This window comes from Eublepharis macularius, chromosome 8 (genome assembly GCF_028583425.1).
Source record: "Eublepharis macularius isolate TG4126 chromosome 8, MPM_Emac_v1.0, whole genome shotgun sequence".
NCBI classification, from domain to species: domain Eukaryota; kingdom Metazoa; phylum Chordata; class Lepidosauria; order Squamata; family Eublepharidae; genus Eublepharis; species Eublepharis macularius.
This window is the reverse complement of record NC_072797.1, coordinates 38,792,667-38,819,917: the sequence shown is the minus strand read 5'-3', so window position 1 is coordinate 38,819,917 and position 27,251 is coordinate 38,792,667. Positions and strand designations below refer to the sequence as shown.

General features: G+C 44.1%; 1 protein-coding gene across 4 annotated transcripts in view; it reads right to left on the bottom strand.

Moving 5' to 3' along the window:
* The window catches only part of HOMER1 (homer scaffold protein 1), a 135,024-nt gene that overhangs the window by 84,967 nt on the left and 22,806 nt on the right, over window positions 1–27,251 (bottom strand). The window contains exons 2-3 of one of the 4 annotated variants that reach the window (XM_054987658.1): window positions 5,644–5,800; window positions 866–997 (exon numbers count right to left, since the gene is read on the bottom strand). In XM_054987658.1, the coding sequence (XP_054843633.1) occupies window positions 866–997; window positions 5,644–5,800 (289 nt within the window). Of the gene's footprint in view, window positions 1–865; window positions 998–3,856; window positions 3,897–5,643; window positions 5,908–27,251 lie in introns of those variants that run through there. The other 3 variants (XM_054987657.1, XM_054987659.1, XM_054987660.1) reach the window with 3 other exon arrangements.

The following is a 27,251-nucleotide window of genomic DNA, read 5'->3' as shown; positions in this document are numbered from 1 at the left end:
CAAATTAAGCAAAGATCATGCCCGTCTGTATGGGTCATTTTCGTCTGGCACCGAGTACAGTGCTTAAAGAGGGCCTTGGAAGCCATTAAGGGGCTCAGAGATACGCGTCATCAAAAAACAAGCCAGGTCAATATACACCAAGTCCAGAACAAGTCCAAATCGGTCAGAAGAAGTGTTAGCCAAGTCCAGAATCCAAATCAGAACCAAAACATCCAAGAGACTCGATCGAAACACGGAGCTACGAACCGGACACCCAACTTCTAGCGGTGGCAAGAAGAGAACTGAGGGAAGGGGCCATTTCTCGCCGTTAGGACATGTGACCATTTAGGCGGGAAATGGTTGCTGTAGGCTCATGAGCAACAGCCCCTTTGAAGCTCAAAAAAGCGGTAAAGAATGTTCTGGTGGCTGGCCTGCGACTGCGCAGTCCCATGTGTGTGGAGGCACAGAAGAACGACGATGAACAGGGGAATGTTCTGGAGCTGATATTTTGGGGGGGAGTTGGGAATTTCCTGCATTGTGCAGGGGGTTGGATGACCATAGAGGTACCTTCCAACCCTATGATTCTAGACAGATTCAAAACAAATCTTGTTAGTAGAATGAAGTACGCATACAAGAGGAAAAAATAATTAAAAGAATAGATTTCAGCATGAACACTTGTGTGGTAATATTCTTCCCAAATCCTCAAACAAATTTGTTTTTGATGATGAACTGAAGGAATTCAACAAAACTTCAGGATTTGCTTAGAGGGTCTTTGATCTGGGGCTGCATTTTCTTAAGAATGTACTGCACAACACTTCAGGGCCATTTCGAGCAATTACAAGTCAACTTTTAAGCAGTCAAATAATGGTGTTTTTACCATACTTACTTTTGAAAGATGATGTTCAGAGGAAAATCCCAAGCCATACACAGTATTTGCTCTGCTATCTGCCCACTGGCCAAACTTCTGTGATGTTTTTGTGAATGTCATGTTGGGCGTGATGGTACTATTTATTATTGCCTATAAAAAAAGATGGACTTGGTAAAAAATGAAGTTCAGTTCCCCAGCTAAAATAGAAAATTCTAGGCATCAAGCAGCTAAATGCAAGTAAATAAATAAACAATAATTCTTCACATGTAAGAACATAAGAAGAGTCCAGCATCCTGTCTCACACAATAGCCAACAACTTACTATGAAGGGCCAACAACAGGGCATACATGTTGAGGTCTTCCCCTGAAGTTGTCTCTTGGCACTGGTGTTCAGAGATTTACTGCCTCTGAACATGGAGGTTCCCTTCAGTCACCAGGGCCAGTAGCCACTGACAGACCTATTCTATCTAATCTGTCTAATCCCCCTTTAAAGCTGTCTGTGCCTGTGACATCTTGTGTCCACTAGCAAAATGAAATAGTAAGTGGGAAGTCTGTGTGATAGACTGCTATCTGGAAAAAGTATCTGGCATTACATTACCACACTGTTTAAGAGAATACAATCCTGAAGATAAACATGTTAAATAAATTTCTTCTAAGCAATTCTTATATATCACATTATATAAAATGTTATAATAATGCATTATTATAATAAATTAGAGGGTCCTAACAATTTTATTTGATCTACTGTAGAAAGCTCTAATGTATATATTATGGTAATATTGTACAACAGAATATGAAATATGCACTGGACTGCTCAATCTATGAAAGAATAGTTGGCCAAATAGTGACTATACAAGAATTAACTTGTTTGGATGCAAGAACAAAACTTTTTTCAAGTATTTTTTTAACTACAGTTGCTAGCCGTTATAAAATAGATGCAAAAGGGAAAGGTTATACAATGAGTGTTTTTTGTTAGAAGTTTAAGAATCCATCAGTATTCAATGAGAAGAAAGAAGTATCTGTTCAAAAGGTGCATTATGAAACAAAAGTGTTTGCAGACCTGTGCAACTGATACAGGGATGTTATAAAAGGATACCCACTCACAGTGAGCACCTATCTCCTAATCAGCTCAAGTGATACTTCCTGCAACTTCAGTCAACCCTAGATGAAGAACAAAAGGTTTGGAATAAGGGAAATAAGACAGTAGACTAAGAAAGGGGAAATTGCTGCTACTGGCTGCCTTGACCTTAAGTTTGAATCCAGGTACACTGGAAAGCTACCTGGACTTGCCATTAACTATAAATTCAGTGCATAGTCAATGGCAGTCAATCCAAGCTCCCTAAGGATATTAATTTGCAAATAAATATGTTTGTCACATTCATGTTCCAGGGTTTTTTAAAAAGTTGTACACCTAAGATGTTTTAAGTGTACGACTAAAAATGTCAAGTATAAAATGTCCCTGAGATTTACTTGCTTCCATGGTTTTATTCTCTGTTCTGTTATATACTTGTAAGATAACTACCCAAATAGCAAAAAGCAAAATAAAGTCCTAAGCTGGGCTACACTGTCACCAAAGCCTTTAATTATAACCAGGTAGATACTGAAATCAGACGAAAGGGATTATTTGAAACTCTGGTCAGCCCTTTCCCTTTGAGCACCCTTTAACCATCCTATTACACCATGAGCACTCTCATTTTGGAGCACAAATGTAAGTAGCCAGGCAACATCTTAATTTACTTAATTTACAACCCACTTTCCTCCCCGATGGAAACCCAAAGTACCTTACATTATTCTCCCATCTGCCATTTTTATTCTCACAACACCCATGTGAACTAAGTTAGATTGAGAGCTTGTGACCAGCCCAGTCATCCAGCAACCTTCCATGGCAGAGCCTGGATCTCCCAGATCCTAGTCCTACACTCTAACTGCTACCCCATGCTTTAAAAGGAAAGATATAATTATTTAGCCCCAAGACAAAAATACCCTATATTAATTAATTATTTGAAAAACCACACTAACTTCTACAGTTTTTGATACATTATTATGCCTGCTGGTACATTTATTCGGGTACATATCACAGTTTTGGATTATAAGATGGCATTTACTCTTTCCTTTCATAGTTTCACAGGTCTGAAGCCTTCAGGTGGCTCTATTGAAACTATTACAAGTATGCCAGATTTTCAAACTAAACTCATGTAGACTTAGGGAGTTCTTTGTGTGGGGTGTCTCACAGCTGATGATCACTGACAGCAAGTACTCCTATATAATGGATGGAGCTAGTAAACAAGAGAGAAAAGTACAAGCACATATGCAGGTAGCATTAATATGGAACAGACATCTGTTGACAGATGTTCAGCCTTACTCCATGTCACTGCTAGCAAACAACTTGAGGTGACCCAAGAAGAGCAACAGATATCTCAGCGATAAAGAGAGTGCTCAATGCCGTGGTGAACCTCTGGGTACGCAGGCATTTATGTGCCGGACCAAGACTTTACTTCTGAACTACATGTCAGGACAGCATTTGTAAACAAACAGGTTCAGCTAGGTAGCTGTGTTGATCTGTGGTAGAACAGCAGGATTTGAGTCCAGTGACACCTTAGAGACCAACAAGATTTTCAAGGTATCTGAAGAAGGGAGCTTATACCCTGAAAATGCTATTGGTCTCTACAGTGCCACTGAACTCAAATCCTGCTGCAAACAAGCAGGAAAACAGATACTGCTGGAATTCATATGTTTCCACAGGTGCAAAGATTTCTGCTTGTTCTGTTTGATTTTTCTAGTTGTTCCCTTCCTCAGCAGCTTAGATCACATTCCTGTTTTTTGGGTGCTCCCCAGAACATAGGTTACATACAACCCATGTATTTTATTCAAGTCAAGTTAATTACAACCCAGAAATTAGAGAAGACTCCGTTCAGAGCAGTAATTAGCTCAAGAGAAGTTTGACACTCATATCCTGATCAGTTCCTGATTCCAAAGGTCATCTTTACTGGGGCTAGAAATAGAGACTTACCACAGGAGACTGAAATCTGCCACTCAGAAATACCAGAGAAAGAAATACTTCTTCAATGCTTGGGTATGCTAAACTGCAGCTTGATCTAAAGCATACATTTTCAAAAAGGGACAAATGTTATTAAAAACTCAGGTCAGATGCAGTGTTGTCCCTATGACACCAGGAATTTAAGCCACTGTACGTGGTTTCAGCCCCAAGCCACCCAAATAATCTGCAGACAAGAAAATTGTTAGGGTCTTTCGGTGGCTTGGGGCTGCAAGCATGCACACTGCATTTTCAGTACCAAACCACTAGCAAACACCAAACCAGCAAGAGTCCATGTGGGGACCAGACTTTCATATTGCTGGGGGGAGGTGGGGGAAGCTTAACCCAAGCTCTACATCTTCCTATTGACAACCCAAGTCAAATGTTTATGAATTTGGCTGTAGCTGTCTTTCATCCAACTGAAGACTAACTAATTGTGGAAAACAGAATGAATACTTTAGATTTCTATATTTAAGACATCCAGTGGGTGGTGCTAGATAATTGCGTAAACTAATTCTCCCATGAAACAAAACAGCTGTTTCCCCTGATGTTGCCAACAATCTACTAAAACATGAAACTGAACTATTTGGACAGTGGTGTTAATAGCCTCAAAAGACTGCTTTGTTACTTACAAACAGGTGTCACTCTTTACATTGTTTGATCTTTCAGTGTTTGGATTAAACAAAACAGTATCAGTATCTGCTTCTCATACTGACATAATTAGCTCTTTCCAGAAATTAGAAGATTGTATTCTTACAGTACTGACACCAAAAGTGAAGACAGGCAGGTGGATTTTTGAAGCAACAGATAAAGAACTCAACAGAACTTTGAAAGCTCAAAGCCCTGAAGATGCTTCCTCACTGAAGGCCAATGAGCAAAATGAGAATTGTTCAAAGCCATCTCTTCTCCCACCTGTTATCTATTCTCCTCCTATTCAGGAGAAAAATTTTCATTTGCAATCCAACAGACACTTTTACAATTATATATCTATTGCCTAACTGCAAGGCTCTTTCCTTTCCATTAAATCCAAAACTCTCCATTGTCCACAGAAAAACTGAAAAGACTCTAAAGTTAGTTAAAACTGTAGTTGTTTCGTGACACCTTTTTAAGCAATTATTTTAAATAATCAAGCAGTTAATTTCTAAAAGGTAGAGTGTTTTATTATTAAATATATACATGTATGTATAAGTCTGTATTTTCCCTACTATAGGGATCTACTTAGATACCTCACAATGACTTTATACCTTTTTATATATTTTAAAAATGGAAGGATGGGGGAGCAAACAAGGTTACAAATGAAAATATCACAGTGTAAGGGAGGAATGTTTTGCATACTAAAAACACTTTGATACATTAGAACTTTATTTAAAAATATCAAATTTTGCATTAAAATTGAATTGTGTTAACTTAATATAAAAAAATATGATCACTAAACAAATGTCTGCCATATTGCTTAGGAAAGGGGAGCTACACTTCATTCCATCCCAATAGTAAGCTTATTAGTAACCTACAGTCAAGCCATTAACTTTGGTTATTAAGAATAAATTAAAAAATCTGTGGTAGGCATATGTTTATATTAACACATTTTAAATACATCTTTTAATAAAGAATTATTTGCAAGCACAACTCCAAAAGATGTTGCTGCGTTCTGAATCACATTTCAATACATGTAATGTAATTAAAACAGGTTAAAATGAAGCTTATGCTTAAAGGTCAAAACATTTCTAGTAGCTTGCCTGAGTTTAAACAGGCACACAGCTTACCTTTGAGCCATCCAAGCTAATTATCCTATAGACATTTCTTGTGCTGTCATAGAAGTAGGATACAGTAACAGCATGCTTGCTGGTGGGAACCCAGTTCTTCTTTGTGTTAGGATCAATCTGGAAGACATGAGCTCGGGTGCTGTAGATGGGTTGCTCCCTGAAGGGCAAAAAGTAAAAGTGATGAATCTGATTTGGACGTAATATGGTTGTACACAAGTCATTTGTATATTCCATCCATTGTGTCCTATAGACTTGACTTTGCATGAGTAATATATTTGTTCCCACACAAGCTTTTATGTATGGAGTGAGATATAGCTGCAAAGCACATAAATGGTACTCACGGGCAACAGATACAAGTCCTTTAAAACAAATTGAGTGGCCAGCTGTACAGTCAGATAAAAAAGACATATCTAAATATAGAGGCACTACTGATCCACCACTTTCCCCTCCCCCTCCATCCATCTGTCAACCTCTTTAACACTAGATGTCAATAAAACTAGTGTAATTTCCTGGTATTGAGAGATACCTAGCTAAATTATTTCTAAAATCTTTTCCCCAACTCACAATAATCAAGACAATTCAATTTCCAGTTACGAGCTGCGATTTACTGAGCAATCATGTTTGCCAAAAAGAAAAAAGAAAAAAACTTGAAAAGATTGATCAGAATGTTAAAAGTAGCCAAGCTGGATCAGACCACTGATCGATCTAGACCAGCATTCCATTTCCAAAGGTGGCCAATCAGATGCTATAGGGAAACCCACAAGCAGGAACCACACACATCAGCCCTCACCTGCTGACTACACCCCAGGATCTGACAATCTGGAACTGAAGGCTGAGGCCCCATTTGGCTATCCTGGCTCACAGCCAATGATAAATCTATCCGTTATCAATCTGTCTGACCTTCTTTAAAATACATCAAAGACCATAGCTATCACTACACCTTGTGGCAGTGAGTTCTACAACTACCCACTGTGTGAATAAGTACTTCCTTTTCTTTGTCATAAAACATTGCCAGTTTCACAGGCTGACCCAAAATTCTAGTTATTATGGGAGAGGTAGAAACATTTCTCTATCCACTTTCTATATATCATGCATAAAAGTCTCTCTATTGTGTTACCCTTCAGTCACCTTTTCTCTAGACTTAAAAGCTCCAGATGCTTTAGTCTTGCTTCACAGAGCAGACTCTCCAGATCCTGGATAATTAAGGATGCCTTTTCCTGTACTTTTCCCAGCTCTTCAATATCTGTTTTGAAATATGGTTACCAGAATTATACACAGAATTCCAAATAAGGCTGCAGCAGGAACTTGCATAAGAGTGATATAATACTGGCAGTTTTATTCCCAATCCTTCTCTTGATGATCCCAAGTATGCTTTTTCTTATTTATTCATTTATACCCCACCTTTCTTCACAATGAGCACCCATTTGTCCCTTTATTTGGGGGAGGAGCTGTAGAGGAAGGGCATCTACTTTGCATACAGAAAGTCCCAGGTTCAATCCCTAACATCTCCAGTTTTTTTTTTAAAAAATCAGGTAGTGAGTGATGCAAAACCACCGCAGAACTGCCACCAGTCTGAGTAAATAATGGAGACAAACGTCGGATTCTGTAAAAGGCAGCTTCTTGTGTGCTCAGGTATTTTATCCTCACAACCAGAATGTGAGGTAGATTAGGCTTAGAGTATGTGACTGGCACAATATCACTCTCAGAGCTTCTATAGCACAGTGTAGATGTGAATCTGGGTCTCCCAGATCCTCATCTGACACTTACTACTACACCATGCTGGCTCACACTGAGTTGATATTTTCAGCAAGCTATTCACCACAATAAAGGTATTTTTCTTGGTCTGTCATTGCTAGTTGAGATCTCCATCAGTGTATATGTGAGACTCTCATTTTCTGCCTCAACTTGCATCATTTTGTACTTTTACCTGTCACTTCATTGCCAGTTCACCCAGTTTGGAGAAGTCTTCATAATCCCCTTGAGTTTTCACCTTCCTGAACAAATTGGTGTCATCCACAAACTTTATTAACCTCACTGTCATCCCCAGTTCCAGATCATTTATGATTAAATAGCACCAGTCTCCAAACAGACTCTAGGGGGGGGGGGCTAGTCACCTCTCCACCTCAAAAATAATAATCTCGTTTAACCATCTCTCACTGTGGCTTTTAATACGTACATCAAATACATGCCTAGAAGACACAAATAAGGAATGTCCATTAACAGAAAAAGAACCTCCAATAAGTAATCTAGCTCCCTATACAAGAAACATACACTTTCATCCTAACTTCCTCTTTTTCAAATATATACCTTTCAAATTGTGTTTGAGTATTCACTAGTAGATTCAGTTCCCAAGTACAGGTTGTCCTTTCAGACAAGCTGCTTGCAGGAATTTGACTGCGGGTCTCACAAACCCAAGTCCAAAACTCTTAACCCTTATAGCACATTGGCTCTAAATTTATTATTTCAAGACAGTTGCACAGTTGTCAATTTGACTGGGTAGAGGCATTGGGTGAAGAGGTTTTTAACCCTGTCTACATGCCTTGTTTCACTGACCTTATTTTTCCCCTTCCACCTGAATCTGATATTAACTCAAGGTGTGAGGGGGATAGAGGTGCAGAGGTTACACCCGAGTTTTTCTTCCCAGAGAGTTAATATTAGCTTCAGATGAGGAAATGGTAAGGTGTTCTGATTGTGGAGCATTCAAATCTTGCCTTGAAACAAGGCGATGTTTTCAAACTTACGTATACAGACAAAAGATAAGGTAAAGTTTCTCGGCAGAATCTGCCCGCACTGCTGAAGCCTCATCACCAAATTACCCAGAATATTATGGATATTGAACCTATGTACATCTTGGCCCCAATATGTACTCAAAGTGTGCATGTATAAACGCATATGAGTATGAGAGGGGGACAACATGTGCCAGCACTGCGGTAGAAGCCAGAACTCATGCCTAGACAATAAGATACACATGTATATTACACACATCCACAGTTTCTGACAGTAGCATGCTTTAGAATCACTCATTCCCACCTCAATCCTGGGCACTGTCCTTGATCCAATGACAAGAAATGCTGTGCAGCCATTTCTGCTGCACACTTGTAATCCAGTTCAGATACCACAACACAACCAAGATAAAGTGAGATCTCAATCTCTATGGAATCACACAACTTACAAGCAAAAGGTTCAGCAGTCTATATCCTAACTACCATAATCTACTTTGGTACCCACTTTGGTAGGACATAGGACAAACGCAGCAGATTAACCAGCAGGTTAACCAGCAGGAAGTAATAAAGCTGACAAAAAAAAGAGCTCCTATGAACAAGCTCTTATTTTTTTTCATTACTTGACAACTTGTGTATTTTTGAAATATTACTGCAGTGGGATTAAAGCGGTATACTTTTAAGACATACGAAAAAGGAAAAAATCTGACACTCCCAGACATACCACAGAGGTAACAGGAATCTATGACCAGATCTAATCTTGTCTCTTGCCCCCTTAACAGTGGTATGATCAACCCAAGGTATCCAGTAGGGCTGATTTTTCTTTCTATTTGTATTCTAATTATCACAAGTTCTTTAGGCTCTTGTCTGAAGAAGGGAGCTCTGACTCTTGAAAGCTTACACTCTGAAAATCTTGTTCATCTCTAAGGTGCCACTGGACTCAAAACCTAAGTATCACAAGGCTATCTAGGGTAATACTAACAAAAGCATCAAATACTTCTACTCTATTTGGAATTAGTAAAGATAAAGCTGGATTACCGTGTCTACTGTTGGTAACTTGATTTTAAGATGGATGGTGTTGTGCACACTAGTGACATCTATAATTAAGAAGAGACAGACTGGAAAAGGTAAAGGAAAAAAGAAGAAATAAAGACACTTAGAAGACTTAAGAGTAGACATGGGCACGAACAGAAAAAAAAACCCCGAACATGGTGTTCATTGTTCGTTGCCATCCATGAACAACAAACAATGAACACTGACCAACATGATCCTGTCACGAACACGTTTGTTGTTCGTCGGGGCCAGCAGGCTCTCCTCCAGCCATCAAGATCCCTACTGCGCCACTCCCAGAAACCCTACCTGAGCAGGCAGCAGGAAATGTACCAATAATAAATAATAGCTTGGCCCCAGAGCCCGGCAGCAGCCCTGGAACCTGAAGGGGTAGATCCCTATCCCACCACACACAAAGAACATTCAAGCTCTAATGCACTCACCCTGTCTCTCTAACAGCAGCTGTCTCTCCCTGAAAGCCAGAGCTGGGAGCCCCCCTGGTCTTTTCCTCTCATAACAAATTTGGAGCTCCAGTCCACACATGGAAGGAAGACCTGCCTATCAAGCTAAATTGGGCTTAGACTGGGGTTTCCATGGCAACAGCAGGAGTTCAGACAATCCCTGCCTGAGTTACCATGGGAATTGATTGTAGGTGCCAGACAGCAACGAACAAGGCTTGCAACGACCACCTGTTCATTTAGAATGGGACCTCATGGATTCGGTTTCGTTTTCTCAGCCATGCCGGACGCTCCTCTCGGCTGGTCCGGGAGGAAACGACCGGGCACCCTGACCGGGCGGCTGATCCGCAAGGATTAGCCCCCAGGACTCCCAGGGAGGGAGCCAGGGTCCGGGACGCGGCGGGAAGAACTCCCCGAAATCAATGCGGGGGGGGGGGGGAATTGCCCGTTTGTCCCTATGGAGGCCGGCAGATGTGCGCGGCGCCTCGAGTGCTGCCGGGCAACGAGAAACGGCAAGTAAAAGAAACAGGCGGAAGCCTGTAAACAAGCGAATCCCTTCTGTTCTACAAGCGTTTGTGAAGGAGAGGTTGATCTGAAGAAGACTCGCTCTTCCCCTTCGTGGAGTTCCAGAATTTTGTTGGCGCCCCCCCCCCCCAAAATGGCAGCAAAGAAGCAAAGTCCCGCTCTCGGTAAGTCAATCTCGGCCACCTTGCAGAAAGGGGAGTCGCTCGAAGAGTTGGTGCGCAGGGCGGTGGTGGAAGCCATAAAACCCTTTGTTGACAAGCTGAACGAAACTGATCAAAGGGTGGGCTTAATTGAAAGCGAGGTGAAAACCATTAAGGCAGCAGCGGGGGGGGGGGGGCAGAAAAGTCTGCTCTGGAAAGTGCGTCACTTGTGAAGGCTACAAAAAAGGAGCTGAAGTTGGTGGAGAACCAACTGATCGGGCTACAGGTGGAACGAACGCAGACAATTTTGCGTCTCCAAAACGTGAAAGAGGAGGAAAATGAGGATCTGTGGGATTTGGTCTCGGAACTACTGGCGACACCCGCGAGGACGACTAAAGAAGAGGTTAAAAGCGCCATTTTGGAGGTCCGTCGGGCTTCTTCAAAATATGCAACAAAGCGACAGTTGCCTCGTGAGATCATTATTGACTTTTCAACTAAAAAGATTCGGGACACCATCCTATATAACTCATACAATGCGGATTTGGACTTTATGGGTTTGAAAGTCAAGATTTTGAAGGACGTTCCATTTCTAGTCCGGAAACGGCGTTTTAAATATAAAAAGTTTGCAGCTCTTCTGAGGGACTATGGAATAAAGTACAAATGGTTATTCCCGGAAGGAATATGGTTCAGATATAAAGATCAGGCCTATAAGATATTATCAGAAGATCAACTAAAGGATTTTGAGAATAAAAACCCAGAACTCTGCTGCACCAAGAACGAAGAAAAGGAGGAGCCGGAGGGGGGGGGGGGGAGGAGGAGAGCATCGCAACAGCAGTTGCACAGAGAGAATTGCGTCCGGGACCTAGAAGGGGGAGGAAAGTTTAATCAGAATTTGAAATGTTTATTTTCTGTATGATTAACCACTCCATCATTATTCTATGGAGCTATTTTTGTATTATGACAGTATGAAGGGAAACATTGAAGTGTAGTGTTTAGTGTTTGTAGTTCATTCCCTCCCCTTTTTCTTTTTCCACCCCCCTTTGTCCCTTCCCTCTCCCCTTTCCTTGTGATAGTCTGGTGTAGTGTTTTGTAGTTATGAAAAATAAAAAAATTTAAAAAAAAAATAGAATGGGACCTCATGAACAGCTTGTTTGCGAACAGCAGATTGGGCTATTCGTGGGTTTTTTTAGTTCGTATTGCTGTTCGTGCCCATCTCTACTTACGAGTACAGCTAAAGCTATAACTAATAAATTAATTCTTTATTCTTGGGTTAAAATCCAGGAAAACACATTTGGAATTGGAACAATTCTACAAAATTTTCAGCCTAAAAACAGTTAAGAAATAAGCATTTAGGTACCTAAAACGTCACTTACAAAGAATGTGAACAGTAATTTTTCTTCCCTTGCACTTAACAGTAGGATAAAGAGGCATTAGCAAAGTATATCATACATCTGTATTGTTACATAGAACTGGCTTATATAGCACTAGACAAAAACTTAAACAACCACATTCACCCTAGATAAAACAGTCTGTTTTTTATTCATGTATAATTTCTAAAAAAGTATCAATACAGAATCCACAGAGGAAACATACAATGAATTTCTAAAAGCACTTTCCTAGGAATAAGCCTCATTGAATAGACCATAAATATGATTCTGAATAGACCTAGGCTGTTTTCACATGTCCTTATTTTAGTGCCACAGTATCGCTATTGTGCTGCTATACTCACATTAGTACACACATCCTCGTTATCAAGCCGTGCAAATCCCGTCATCCTCCTGTCATGGTTGTGCTTTCTCCGAGAACGCAGATGTCCCGCTTTTCAGCTTTAAAACGCATTTTTAGTGCTATTTTTGCATGCATGAGAATGCTTAGAAACACTTCTCCAGAAACTGCCCACTCAACCCCTCCTCCTTTCTCGGTTTCCACTTCCTCAGAACAGTTTTTCCCACCTATGAGCAGGAATCCTGCAAGCCTCTGTGGAGTCCAGTCAAAAGCCCCCCCTTTTAAAAACATGTTCTTATTGCACTATTGTGATATTTCGCATTTCCTGTTCATAGGTAACAGGCAACAGCCCAGAACACTGATTTCTGAGTTAAGTTTTAAAGTACATTTTGCAAATAACAGCCCCCTCCTACAGTGGATAATTCAAGTGAGATTTTTAAATTATTATTAAACGGTTTTGAGCAGGAACATAATGGTCATAAGCGGTGTGCTGAGTGGATGATCTCCTCTCTCTTTCTCTCCCCCCCTTTTCTCTCTCCCCCACTCTTTCTCTTCTTCCCTCTGCCAACAACCCCCAAAGGTGGAGCTTCACCGCGGCGCAGCACAGGGCATCAGAAACCTCAATCTGCAACTTTACATCTTGGATGGACCTTTGGAGCAGCTCAAAAGAAAGGAGGGCCAGAGAAAGCGAGAGAGCCTTTCTCAGTGCAAAAGAGGGAGGGAGGCGGAAAAGGAGGAGGAGGAGACAACCTCACAATGATCAAAGCACTCACTCTTGCTCTCGCTTCATCTTGGGGCAGGGCTCGTTCCAAGCTTACATATAGAAACACTGATATAGCGCAAATCTGAACATTGGTGGGGAAAAAAACCCCAGAATGGGCATGAATGTGCCTTCGTCAGCTGTGATGCAAGCTCATCCACCACCCATAATAGCACTTTTTTTTGCAACATGTGAACTTCTGGAAGCATGATGCAGATGCACAAATCAAGGCATTTGAGCAAGCATGTGAATGGTGCGTCATGATAGCAAGATCACAACTAACGCCATCATAGCTCAAAAAAAGCGGGAAATTAAGGACCTGTGAAAACCACCCTGGTTAGGATTGCTCAGGCAGCCTATTTGCAGGGCTAGGATAAAGACAGACTTAAATTTTAAGCAGAGCCCATTTCAAAGTGCCCTCACTATGTTCAGTCCAAATGTAACTTTTTCTTCAGGATTGGGCTCTGCAGCAGAAGGGAAGCGAATCCAGATCTTCAAAAGTTGAAACAGAAACCGATGTTATTGGATAGCACCTGTGACAACATTCTCTCTACACCTCAAGTGTTACACTTTTGTAAAGGTTTACTTGATCGAATGAGTTCACAAGCAGATAAAAAAGCACAGGAAGATGGGCAAGACTGACAAGCTGTTTTTGATCAGCTGGTATGTTACTCAGTCTGTAAAGAAGCTGGGTCCGTGATGCAACACATACTTCCAATGTAAGGTCACTTTTATATGACAGAGCCAAGCTACAAGTGACGCCTTACACAGGTTGGACACTTCTCAGCTTCCCTCAAGTTTTGATGGGAAATGTAGGCATCCTGGTCTTGCAGCTGTAATGGAGAGCCAAGCTGTAAAACCAGGATGCCTACACTTCCCATCAAAACTTGAGGGAAGCTGACAAGTGTCCAACCTGTGTAAGGCGTCACTTGTAGCTTGGCTCATAGTCCTCATCCCAAATAAGGCCAGTTCTGCAATCTCCACTAGCAAGTTCTGCTAAAGGTTGATCCAGATGGCATCTGAGATCCTTTCCAGCTCAAGAATTCTAACAGCAATGGAAAATTTGCACGGGGAGCAACGACCAAACCAGCCCAACCCCACCTTCCTGAGTAGATATAAATTACCTGCCAACATCTTTTCCACACTGTGACACTGAAAGATCTCTGTCTTTTGGTGCTACACCTCTGAAGATGCCAGTCACAGCTGCTGGCGAAACGTCAGGAACTACAATGCCAAGACCTCGGCTATACAGCCCGGAAAATCCACAACAACCATCGACCAAACCAACTTTTCAACACACTTGAAATTCCAATGTTTTCTGCATAAACTAGCCTAGCACAGTTTGCTATGCCAATATAGTAAATATAGCTGAAGACAAATGTAAAGGTGGCAGCAGCAGTCATTGAAATCTAGGGTGGTTCTCTAAACTGGCTAGGCAGTTATTAAGGTCACGGTAACCCAGACTTCTGCATCATACACTTTCCCCACACTCTCCTTGTATTATGGCATTATACAATATGGAATGCACCCAAGGACATCCAGAAAGATTGTTCTAAAAGCAAGGTTTGGTAATAATACACAGATGGAAGATAAGGAACAATTGTAAGGGACACTGATATGCTCAACTGACAATTCAACATTTTGAAAAGCTAAAGATTGGCTACAAATATTCTGAGTTATGCATTTTAAGGCAAATATATCCTCAAATTCAAACAGGCAAACATTTATTGTGTGTACCAATGAGATATTTTGGTTGGTTACATTTTGAATGCTTTCCTTTTAGATTAGAAATGTAGCACACACCACCCTCTAGCTTTCTAACTTGGAAATAACATTAGTCACTAGGTTATTACTGATCAGTATTTTGTGCTTCATTCTACTTGTGCTTTTTGCAGTAGCACTACCTTTATACTGCCCTTCTAGATTTTTTTTTTAAGTATCTCAAGAAAAACATCCATTTGGTTAAATATTGTACAGGTTAAGAGTCAGGATATTTTGCTTATTTTATTTGCTTATACCTGGGGTTGCCATCTTATTGAACCTTTCGGCACTTCTGGAATCTTACAGAAATATAGTGGTCGCCACCACCACAAAATGACTACGATGGAAGGGACTTCACCACGTTATTCTCCTGGAAAAATGTATGCTCAAGCTTACTAACTGTTTACGTAAATGAAATAGATTGTAATGGGTAGTTTTATTTAAAAACTAGGAGTCTTTGCAGCACTGGGGACAGCATAGGGTTGCCAGCTCCAAGTTGGGAAATTCCGGGAGATCTGGCGGGTGAAACCTGGAGAAAGTGGGATTTGGGGAGCAAAAGGACCTTGGCATGATCTCTGCCTGGAGGCCAGTTCTAGTTCCAGGAGAACTCCAGCCACTACCTGGAGGCTGGCAACCCTAGGACAGCAGATTCCACTTGAAATCAGTACTTTGTAGTACATAGCCCATAGGACAATGGATTTTAGGGTGGTATGCATGCAGCAGTTTGCTCAGAAACCCATCTTCAGACCTGAAGAGTTCCACATTTTGGTTGCTTTAGTTTGCTCATGCTGGAAATCCTTAAACCTCTGTAATCTGCCCTATTCTGTATTATTTGCTTTTGCTTTTAATTTTGTATTTTACCTAATTTATGTATTTGTGATGTTAGCTTATGACAAAGTAATAAAACATAAGAATGAGGTGAGGAAGATGCTGATATCAGTTTTAAATAAGAGATGGAACAGTATTTCTGGCTGGGGTAGGAGATCAAACATATTTCCTTTCACACATTCTTTGCCTGCCAGCTTACATACATCCCCCATAAATCCTTAGCTTTACAATGATGATAAAAATCTAGTTCATACCACAATTATGACCTTTTTTCTTGCCACAGACATCTTTCAGTATCAACTAATAGTTGGAGACAGACACAATCAGGCTTCATTATGTTCAGGATGAGATCTGCAGTTCTGTTACTAAACAAAGGTCAGATGCGGTTCAGGCTCAGTTGTAGAACTAATGTTAGAACAGATCTAAAAGTACAAATGAAATTTCAATAGCAAATAATGCTTAGCAATAGCATAAAGGAGCTACCAGGACTACTGGTATAAGCAGCTTTAGCAAGCTCCAGTGCTATCCTGCTTGTGTTCTCTTCATAGCATTTATGTAGATTTATTCTTCATGTGCTTATCTGAAGCCCTTAATTTCTCAAAAACTGGTGCCCCACATTACAGATCTTAAAAGGTCAAGTTCAAAATTATTACATGGAACATGGCCCCTGCATCCTGCTCAGCTGATTTTAGTTTTCCTTTAAAAGTGGTATTCAATAAGCTAAATTTTTGATGGAGGGCTTACCTTATTCACCCATGAGCCTACTAATTTAAACAGCAAAATATTTAAATCAAGAGGGATAATAAATGAGGCAAAATCTCATACATACACCCTCATTTTCAACAAAAATGATGTCTGTATTCTTTCAGCAGAAAACACAGACGATTCAAATTACCCTACTGGAGAGCATGCCAGTTTTAAAACTTAGACAAATCTACCTTCACAGAAGTCAGCTGCATACATTTATAAGCATGTATAAGTTTGACATGTGATTCTGTTTTGGATTTGTGTAATAAAAATCTTGATACAGAGAAGCTGGTTACCAAGACAACAGATACTCTTAAAACAACAGTACATGTTCTGTTTGTCTTAAGGGTCAAAACATATGTTGAGAATTCTGCGCACAGAGCCCGCTAGCTTTTTTAACAGCAGGCATGTGGAACTCCAATTCAGATCTAGAGTTTGGCTGGGCTTTTTAGGCTCCCCTCTCCCCATCCTGCAGTGTTTTCTCAACAGCCCTATTAAGGTGCTATTTGTTCCAGTGAATAGCAATCCCGAAGACCCCTAGTGAGAACTTGTTTAAAAGTTTCCACTGGTCAGTTTTCAAAAGAAGTAAAGACAGACCTGTTTATTAAGCTATCCCACTTAAACACACACATACACACACACACACACACACACACTCTAAAGCTGAGAAGCCGCTTTAGAGAATGAGAGCGGAAGAGCGATGAGGCAGCTTAACAGCTTTCCTTTAATGCCATTTGTCCACCCAAAATTACATCCTGAGCTTTTCATGTGTGTGTGTGGGGGGGGGGGGAGAGGGAGATACAGGGAGAAAGAAACCAAGGTGGTAAGCCTTTGTCTTGCCTGTACCACTGTAGGTATGAGATTCAAAGGATTCAGCGCTCTCCCATACCAATCTCCCCACCAATATTCCCTGCACATAATTTCTAAATAACATGCTAGCCTTATCTCTAACAAAGTTTTTTGTATGGTGGGATGATTTAAACATATGAACCATCTCTTGCAGGGCCAAACTACAAGTGACAAATGACACTTGAACGGCAAGTTTATTCCTCCCTGTTCACTTGCCCTCCACTTGCTCTCCACTCAATGCATTTGCTGTTCAAGTATCATTCGTCACTTGTTGCTTGGCCCGTAGTCCGAACCTATACAGCCCAGGCAAAAACTTCACTTGATAAGCAGTAAGTTTTTGCCTGAGCTGTATAGGTTCAGACTACGGGCCAAGCTACAAGTGACGAATGACACTGTGACACTTGAGTGCACAGTCAGCCAGTGGGGTTGGTGTCAGATTAGGATCTGGGAGACCCAGATTCAAAACACCACTCTGCCATGGAAGCTTGCCGGTGACCCAGGGCCAGTCACACACTCTCACCCTAACCTGACTTACAGGATAGTTGTGAGGATAAAAAAGAAGACAGGAGAACAAGGTCAAGCCAGTTTGCATCCCTACTCGGAGGGGGGGGGAAGAGGTGGTGTCGAGGAGTTCCAGACACCTCAGCCCCAGTCCAGCTGAGGGGAAGGGACACAGGCTGCCTGGAAGGTCCTTTTGCAAAGAGCACACAAGTTACAAAACAGGCAAGAGGAGAAAGCCCCACTCTTGCCAAAGTAGGCTGCCACAAGCTCCCCTATCTATCCCTAGGCTAAGGAGTCAGGGAGCAAAGCTCCAGAGCCTGTTAGGGAATTAACAAAGCAAAGTCTACTTTGCAAGGATGATGTTGCAAGCAGAGTTCACAGCAAAAGAGTATTTGTATGGTAGGTGGTTCACGAGCACACACAAGGTGAGTTCAGTAAAGATTTTACAGCTTTGAGGCTTCTGAGTCACAATAACCCACACAGTATAAAAATACAAATGTTTATTAATCAGAGTGCAAGGTTATCATAAGCACAAGACAAAATGTGAGAACAACAACAACAAAAAAGAAATCTATAGCTGTTAGCTCTATGTACCACAGTAATTCCCTAGGAGGCAAAGCAAGTCGGTTTCACAAACATAGCAAGCAAAGTTCCTGGTCAAGGGTCCACAAAAGCAAGCAGCAATCTCAAAGATGGGAGCTTCAGTCCCTCTCACAAAACGAAGCTAGAAGCAGAACACAGGGGCAAGGGCAGTTGTCTGTTGTTGACACTCACCACAAGCTCAGATTCCATGTTTTTAATAGCCCATTTATGCTAGTTGTGGCCAGAGTAGCCTCAGGCCTGGCAGCCAATCCGGTCACAACTTGCCCATATCACCTGAGAAGTAGGTGTCCAGTGCAAAAGGGAAGTGTGCTAAGTCTGCAGCTCTTGGCACATGACCCAAATCCACAGGTGTGAATTTGATTGCCAATTAACTCACACACTCACACACACACACACACACACACACACACACACACACACACACACACACACACACAGTACAGCTATGGAGGTTCAGCTTGGCACCAGCGAGAACAACTTATCTTATCTCAAGGACAGAAGCAAAAGTAACTTGCTGCTAGCAAGAAATGAAGAGGCCTCTCTAGAGGGGGAGAGAATGAAGCCCCTAGACTAGAGCCAAACTACAAGTGACGCCTTACACAGGTTGGACACTTGTCAGCTTCCCTCAAGTTTTGATGGGAAATGTAGGCGTCCTGGTTTTACAGCTTGGCTCTCCATTACAGCTGCAAGACCAGGATGCCTACATTTCCCATCAAAACTTGATGGAAGCCGACTAGTGTCCAACCTGTGTAAGACGTCACTTGTAGTTCTCTCTCAAAAAGGGCTTCTCATACAATCTTGAACAAAGCATTTTCTTCTTCACATGTGGGGTATAAATGAAGTAAATGAACAATAAATAATCTCTCAACCAACTATTAGCACAGAAAACATCTTTCGGTGAGTGAATGGACAGAGGAACATGCATGTGTTGGGAAAAAAAAAACACTTGTACACTGTATGAGTCCTAAGATCCTGCAATCATAGTTTCTTCTGTCACATTCCTTCATTTTTTGCATAATTCCCATCTTCATGGGAACCATAGATAGTCTAAAGATATGGGATGCAAGTGTCAAAAAATTCTTTACTCACAGAATAATGCAGATTATCAATTTGTTGCTATTATGGTGCTTCAGAACAGCTGGAGTGCACAGCTGCACAGGATCACTGGAGACACTACTTTGTTGAAATGGTTATCTAAGTAAACCGTGTCTAGCTACCCTATCACACACACGAAAAAGGCTATCACTGTAAGAAAACGAAATCACTCCTTACATTTAGTAGCATGAAGAGCTTGTACCTGAAATCAGATGAGTGGTTTTCAGCAGAAACAAAAACAAGTACTAAGTCATGAAAATTCTAGATACAAAACCTACAGGATGAATAGCACTACAGCCCAAAAGCATGAACCCAAAACTGTTGTCCAGGGTCCAAGGCTCAGTCCCTGGACCTGCTGGGAGGAACAGGCGGGGGACAGCTGGGAGGCAGCTACTCAGCTGCACCGACAGACCAGGTCCCAAACTTGCCACCAACACAGGGAGGTAAAGAGACACCCAAGCCTCAGAGTCAAACAGGGCGGGTGGAAGCCAGTCAGCCCCACCCTCCAGTGGGAGGCTGGGAGCCCAGGCAGAGAGAGTGAGGGTAACTAGGAGGGGGCCCAAACAGAGGAAGAAGGCACAAGAGGCAGGGACAGCCAGCCAGCAACTTTACTGGCAGTGGAGGAAAGGCAGTCAAGGCAGAACCGGGCCATGTCCCAGCTGGCAGCCAGGCTAGAAGGAGTCAGAAAAGACCAGGAGAGGCTGGGAGCAAAGCAACCAGCAAAGGAAACACTGCAGCCAGCAAAGAAGGCACAAGTGGGGCTGCCCAGAGCAGGCAACACAGCAACCCCAGGTGTGACTGCCTGGGCCAGCTAGGGCCCTGGCTAGAGTGTTGGGGGCATGGCTGGCAGGTGGAGCTGGGAATGGGTGACGGGACATAAGGGAAGCACACATACAAGCAGGGATGGAGAGTTAGGCGTGAGGGAGAAAGAGACGGAGAAGGGGTTGGTACAAGCGTGTGAAGGAGAGGAGGAGGAGAGGGAGTATGATAGACCAGGAAGGGAGTTGGAGGGCTGGCCAGAGACAGGCAGAGCGGAGGAATGGACAAGAGGGAGCGAGGGTGAGGAGGAATGGACGAGAGGGAGCGAGGGAGCGAGAGGAATGGACGAGAGGGAGCGAGGGTGATGTATACTCCCCCCCTCCAGCCATAAACTTAACGCCCGATTGGGGCCTGCAGGCCACCGCCCATAAGCCTTTGACAAGTGGTGGGAAGGCAGGAGCCGAGAGGCCTCAGCCCAAGGAGGTCAAAGGCGCCGCGCAAAGACCCACAACAGACACTAGTACATCAGGTGCAGCCATGCCTGCAAGTGGACCTGACAACTGTGAAACTGTAAAGCAGCACTGGGGAAGCAACAGAGAGTGTACTGAGACACTGTTGAGTCATATTAAAGCCAGCTGTATTCTGCTTCTAAACTTGTCCTGTGTGGGCATGACAGAAACTGGGGTCCCTGCTAAAAGCAGGAAAGGGTTTCTACCAATGGGAGATCTCCCTCCCCTTGCTGAAGAAGTATAAGAACAACAACAACAACTGCACTTACATACTGCTCTTCTAGACAGATTAATGCCCCACGCAGACTGGTGAACAAGTTAGTATTATTATTATTCCCACAATACAGCTGGGACTGAGAGGAGTGGCTTACCCAAGGCCACCTACTGAGCTCATGGCAGTAGTTGGATTCAATAGCATGCACAGACAGGAGGGAATGTAATTTTATGCTACTCACAGCAACCATCCCCTAAATAATCGCTGTTTAAGTCTATGTTTATTAACTGTGACCTGGCTAGAGATGATCTATTGAGCAAGCATTGTCTCTAGGCATTACTTAGACAGCCCTGAGCCACATGAGCCCAATATCAGCCCATGCCCACCACTTGACACTTTGTGGGGGTTTTTCCCAACCAGAGGAGTTAGCTGTGTTAGTCTGTAGTTGCAAAATAGTAAAAAGTCCAGCAGCGCCTTTAAGAAAAAAGCAAAATCCAACAGGAAGCTGCTGAATTGGAATTCATATGTAAATCTGACTCAGAGCCAAACTAGACGAGATGAATTACACGAAGTCATGCGAGTGTCTAGAATCATGTCTGTTCCTACCTGCCCGTGTCCATTTTACCCCTGGTAAACATGTGTCCTGTAGCCCTAGTCCGTGCACATATCGGTTAAGTGGTGTAGTTGTGGTTGCGAGTGTCCATAGTCATAATCAGAGAGTCACCATTGCAGAGCATCGATTTTGAGTGGCTTCCACTTCCCTCTCCCCTCTTTTTGCCCTTAGATCCAGCTTACACTCAAACTGTTTTATTTTTAAGCTGGCAAGTTTTAAATTCTCCCATTTTCTAGTTGATGCTGTTGCCACTTCCCTACTCCTCCTTCCTGGAACCTCCTTCCCTCTTAACTTCCTCCTCCTCCTCTTCATGCAGTCTTTGGTTGGGATAAGAAGGAGGTGGGAAGAAAGATCATATCAATACAATTAAGCATCTGAGCAAAACTTCAGAAGTGTGCCTGATACATGAACCTGGAAAAGGATGGGGTGGGGGGTACTCATTCTCCAGTTCCGTTTAGCAATTCAGAACAAATTGGGTAAAATTTGGTCATTGTTTCCAATGGGAAATGCGATTTGGGGCTTTGTGGGGGTCTGGGGGGCATTTTAGGACAGAATTTTACCAAATTTGCTGGGAACCTACTTCTAGCTGTTCTGTAAAGACTCCCCAAGATTCATGAAGACTGGACTTCAGGGGGCCATTTTATGGGCCCTGAAAGAAGGTGCCCCCAGCCACCTTCAATCTCCATTATTCCCAGTGGAGAAAACTAGGAGAGTTATCTAGAGGGATAGGGGTGGCATTTTGCAAACAAAATCCACCAAATTTGCAGGGGAGCTAGTCCTATATGTCCCCTAAAGACCCCCCAAGTTTCAGGGAGAATCAACCCCGGAAGAGGCATGATAAACAGGGTTTCTCACCTGTAACTGTTGATCGTCGAGTCTCTTCTGTGCAGACACACATTGGGACTGCGCAGGCGCAGGCCGGCCACGGAAAAGATTTTTCTAGCTTTAGAGATGTGAAGGGGACGTTCAGATCCACCGCGCATGCGTACCGGTGTTCCCGCCAATTTTGAATGCATATATATCCGAACGTCCCCGGCATTCCCTCAGTTCACCTGAGCCGCCGGAGAAATTCAATTAACCAAACACTCACAGCGGGGTAGGTGGGAGGGAATGTGTGTCTGCACAGAAGAGACTCGACGATCAACACAGGTGAGAAACCCTGTTTATTGTCTTCGTCCTTCTGTGCAGCCCCACATTGGGAGAGTAACTAGCATCTCACCAATGGGGGCGGGTGTGTCTACTTGAACAAAGACTGCAGGATAGCCGTGCCAACAGCTGATTCACGCCGTGCATGCACGTCCACAGAGTAATGTTTGATGAAATTGTCTGCCGTAGACCATGTCGCAGCCTGGCAGACGTCCCGGAGCGGCACTCCTCGCAGGAAGGCAGCAGAAGCAGCTTGCGCTCGAGTGGAGTGAACAGTAACCAACAAAGGGCATTGGACTTCAGCTTGCAGATAACAGAGTTTAATTGTAGACACAATCCAGCAAGAGGTGGACTGGGCAGAGGCAGGTGAGCCCTTGCGAGGACCAGAGTAACATAAAAACAGGGCAGGAGACTTCCTGAAACATTTGGTGCGATGCAAATAAAACAATAAAGCACGTTTTACATCCAAGGTGTGCAGTGCCCGTTCCCCTGGGGATGAGGGTGTCGGAAAAAAGGAAGGGAGGAACACCTTTTGCCGCAGGTGAAACTTTAAGACCACCTTGGGTAGAAACTCCATGCTAGTGTGGAGCATCACCGTAACAGGGAAAAACTGCAGGAAGGGAGGATCACACCGCAGGGCAGACAACTCCCCAACACGTCTAGAGGACGTGACCGCCACCAGAAAGGCCACCTTTTGTGTGAGCAAAGGCAGGGGACAAGTGGACAGAGGCTCAAAGGGCCGGAGCATTAGTTGGGAGAGAACCAGGGACAGACTCCATTGAGGAATGGGAGGGGCCCTAGGAGGGAAGGTCTTGAACAGGCCCTTCAGGAACTGCTTGGAAAGCCAGTGGGTAAAAACGGTCTTTCCATCAATCTGCTCATGGAAAGCAGAGATTGCAGCCATGTGGACTTTAACGCTTGAGAAGGCTAGACCCTGCGAGCACAAATACAGGAGGTAGTTGAGAATCACAGGCAAAGGGCAATCAAAAGGAGAGACCCCTTTTGGGGCCAACCAGCGGGAAAAACGTTACCACTTCCTCTGGTAGGACAGCCTGGTAGACTGCTTCCGGGCATTTAGAAGGCCCTTAAGGACCTCCGAGGAGAGGCCTACTCCGGGGCGCACAGGAGCCAGGCAGCCAGACTCAGAACTGCCACGTTGTGGTGCCTGACCCCGTCCCTGACTAATAGGTCCGGGGCCGGTGGCAGCGCCAGGCAGCGCCCCCGTGAAAGGGAGAGCAAGAGAGGGAACCAATCCTAGCGAGGCCATTGCGGGGCAATTAGGATACAGTGGGCGCTGAAGGCCCTGACCCTGGAGAGGACCTTGTGCATGAGCGGGAAGGGCGGGAAGGCATAAAAGAGCCCTGGGGACCAGGGTATCTGGAAGGCATCCCCTAGGGAGTGACGGCCAACTCCGGCCCGGGAGCAGAACAGCGGGGCCTGCTTGTTGTGGGCCGTGGCGAAGAGGTCGATCACCGGTGTACCCCATTTGTGGAAAACCTGGTTGAGGTAAGCCCTGTTGAGGGACCACTCGTGTTGAGGCAGAAACACCCTGCTCAATGTGACTGCCGCGGTGTTGAGCTCCCCGGCAATGTGCACGGCCCTGGGAAGGACGTTGTTGACCATGGCCCATTTCCAGAGAGTCGGTGCTTCCCTGCAGAGCTTGAGCGAGACCGTTCCTCCCTGCTTGTTGAGGTAATAGCAGGCCGTGGTATTGTCCGACAGGACCTGAACCCTCCTGTTCCGAATGACATCTGCAAAAGAAGCAAGGGAGTAACGGATCGCTCTAAGCTCTAAGAGGTTGATGTGCATGGCTGCCTCAGTTGGGGACCAAATACCTTGGGCAGAGAGCCGCCCACAGCGCCCTCCCCATCCCAAGTTGGAGGCGTCAGTAAAGACAGTGACCTCTGCCAAGAAGGGGCCGAAAGGGCATCCCTTGGACAGGTTTTCAGGGACAGTCCACCAGGTCAGAGAGCGCTGCACCACCCTGGGGATGGAGAATCTCTGGTGCTGGCCCATAGTGAGGGGGTTATACCTCCGGACAAACCAGTTTTGCAGAGGCCTCATATGCAGGCGTGCAAAGAAAACCACCCCTGTGGAGGAGGCCATAAGGCCTAGCAAAGTCTGGATCAGAAGGGCGGTTTGATACCGGTTGTGCGAAAAATGACGGGCTAAAGAGGAAAGCCTGGTCAAGCGATCCGGGGGCAGGTAGGCTCTGCCCCGCAGAGAATCGAAGTGAACCCCAATAAACCTAATGGCCGTGCCCGGAGTCAGGACAGACTTATCCCCATTAACCACCAAGCCCAACCTAGCCAGCACAGATAAAGTGAGGGCAATATGGGCCTGGAGGGAGTCAGCTGAGGGTCCCACCAGGAGCCAGTCATCCAGGTACGGGTAGATAAAGCATCCACTGGACCGTAGGTATGCCACCACGGTGGCCATGCACTTCGTGAAAACCCTGGGTGCAGAGGCCAGCCCAAAGGGCAACACCGTATATTCATCTACAGAATCCCCATAGACAAACCGCAGGTATTTCCTGTGGCCCTCGAAGATGGAAATGTGGAAGTAGGCGTCTTTCAAGTCTAGAATGGCTAACCAGACGCCCACCTCTAGGAGCTCTATGACCCGTGCCAGGGTCAGCATCCGAAACTTTTCAACCTTCAAATAACCGTTGAGGCCCCTAAGGTCCAATATGGGCTGAGAACCTCCATCCTTCTTATCCACAAGGAAGTATCGTGAGTAGAATCCCCAAGGGGAAGTAGCAACATTGACCACCCGGACAGCACCTTTGTTAACCAACTCCACAACATTATTGAACAACACAACATCACAACATGGAGAATAACGGGGAGGGAGAGAAAGGGGAGGTGCATCGGTAAACATCAATTTGTAACCATGGGCCACAACAGACAGGACCCAAGTGTCAGAGGTAACAAGTTGCCAACAGGGCAAAAAAGGCCGAAGCCTGTCCAAGAACCGGGCAGAAGAGGGAGTGTCCTCAGAGGCCAACTGGGGAGCGTTCAGGCTTAGTCAGAAGACCGAGGGCTTCTGCACAGAGGTCGAAGGCTTAGGTGAGGAGGGCTGTTGCCTGCCCTTGGACCGGCCGGAGCGCCTGGAAGAATGACGCTGTTGGGCGGAGTAGGATCAGTGGCCATAAGACTGGCCCGAGAAGAATCGCCCTTGACGCTGCTGGTAAGGCTGGTAAGGGGTCTGGTAGGGTCGGAACCGACCATAACGATACTGTTGGGCACAGATTTGTGCCTCTGTGGTTGTTCTCTTTTTCCCCACCAACCACAATAAAAATTAAAATAAAATCCAGGAGTCCTTCTTGAATTGAAGCAAAACCGATGGTTCTTTATTAACCCGGGGGATGAGCTTCTTCCCTTACACAGAAGTAGACGGTCTCCTTGTGTGTAAAAAGCTCAACCCCTTACAATAGAAGTGTAGAGTAATTAATACTTTCAGATAATCATAACAATATTACAATATTCTAATATTTGCTATCTTATTGGCTCATAAGGTATCTAGGGTTAGTTCTGATTTGAAGATGCAATTCTGGGTTGGCTCTTCTTCTGGAGAGAATTCCAAATCCTGCAAAATCCTTTATCTTGTCCTAAAATCAGAAGGACATAGGCTAACCTCTCACCCACTTTCCTCTGGGCACACCACCTTCAACAGCGCCAATGCGTCTCGATCTAGCAACCTTGATACCCTCTGATAACTGAATTCTGCTGATAAAAAGGATGTTTTATTTTCTCTGTGTCCTTTCCTCCAGTTCCTTCTCTGCCTTAAGGAAAGTAGGCCACAGGAGGCCAAAACCAGCTTGCTGCATCAAATCAGATTTTTTTACAAAAGGCTCTCTGGTACTGATTTCTTCTGGAATCTTATAGAATAATATAACATATGCATAACATTTTATAAGTGCATCTCTAAAAGCAGTATATCAGTTCTTACACAGTTTCAAGTCTTCTTGTTTCAAGTGTCATATTCTTACAGGTTGCATTACAAGTACTACATTGGCTCCTGAGCATAGGAAGAAAGTGCAAGGCATATATGTGTTGTATAAAAGTAATATATAAAATCCTTTTCTTTAATTCTATATCCATCAATACCTCGGGCCCGACGGCGGAGCTGAGGGGGCGACTCCCAGGGACTTTGCTGTCTGCTGATTCTTTCTCATCAAGGAGAGGGATTCATCCGTCTTCTCCGAGAAGAGCTGCGGGCCTTCAAAGGGGAAATCCTCCACTTTCGCCCTCTTCTCCAGCGGCAGGGCCATGGACCGAAGCCATGCGTGCCGACGCAGGACCACCGAAGCCACCATCGTGCGCGCTGCAGAGTCGGCAGCATCCTTGCCCGCTGTCATCTGCTGTTTTGATAGCCTTATGGCCTCAGCTTGAAGGGCCTTCACCAAGTGGCAGCGATCCTCGGGGAGATCGGAAAGGTAAGAGGACAGCCGTTTCCACAGGAACAAACTGTAGGATCCCATTATGACCTGGAAGTTGGCAATACGGAATCCCAAGGACGCGGACGAGTAGAGTTTCCTGCCCATGCCATCCAGCTTCCTGCCTTCTCGGTCTGCCGGGGCCGACGAGGAACCAGAACGGAACC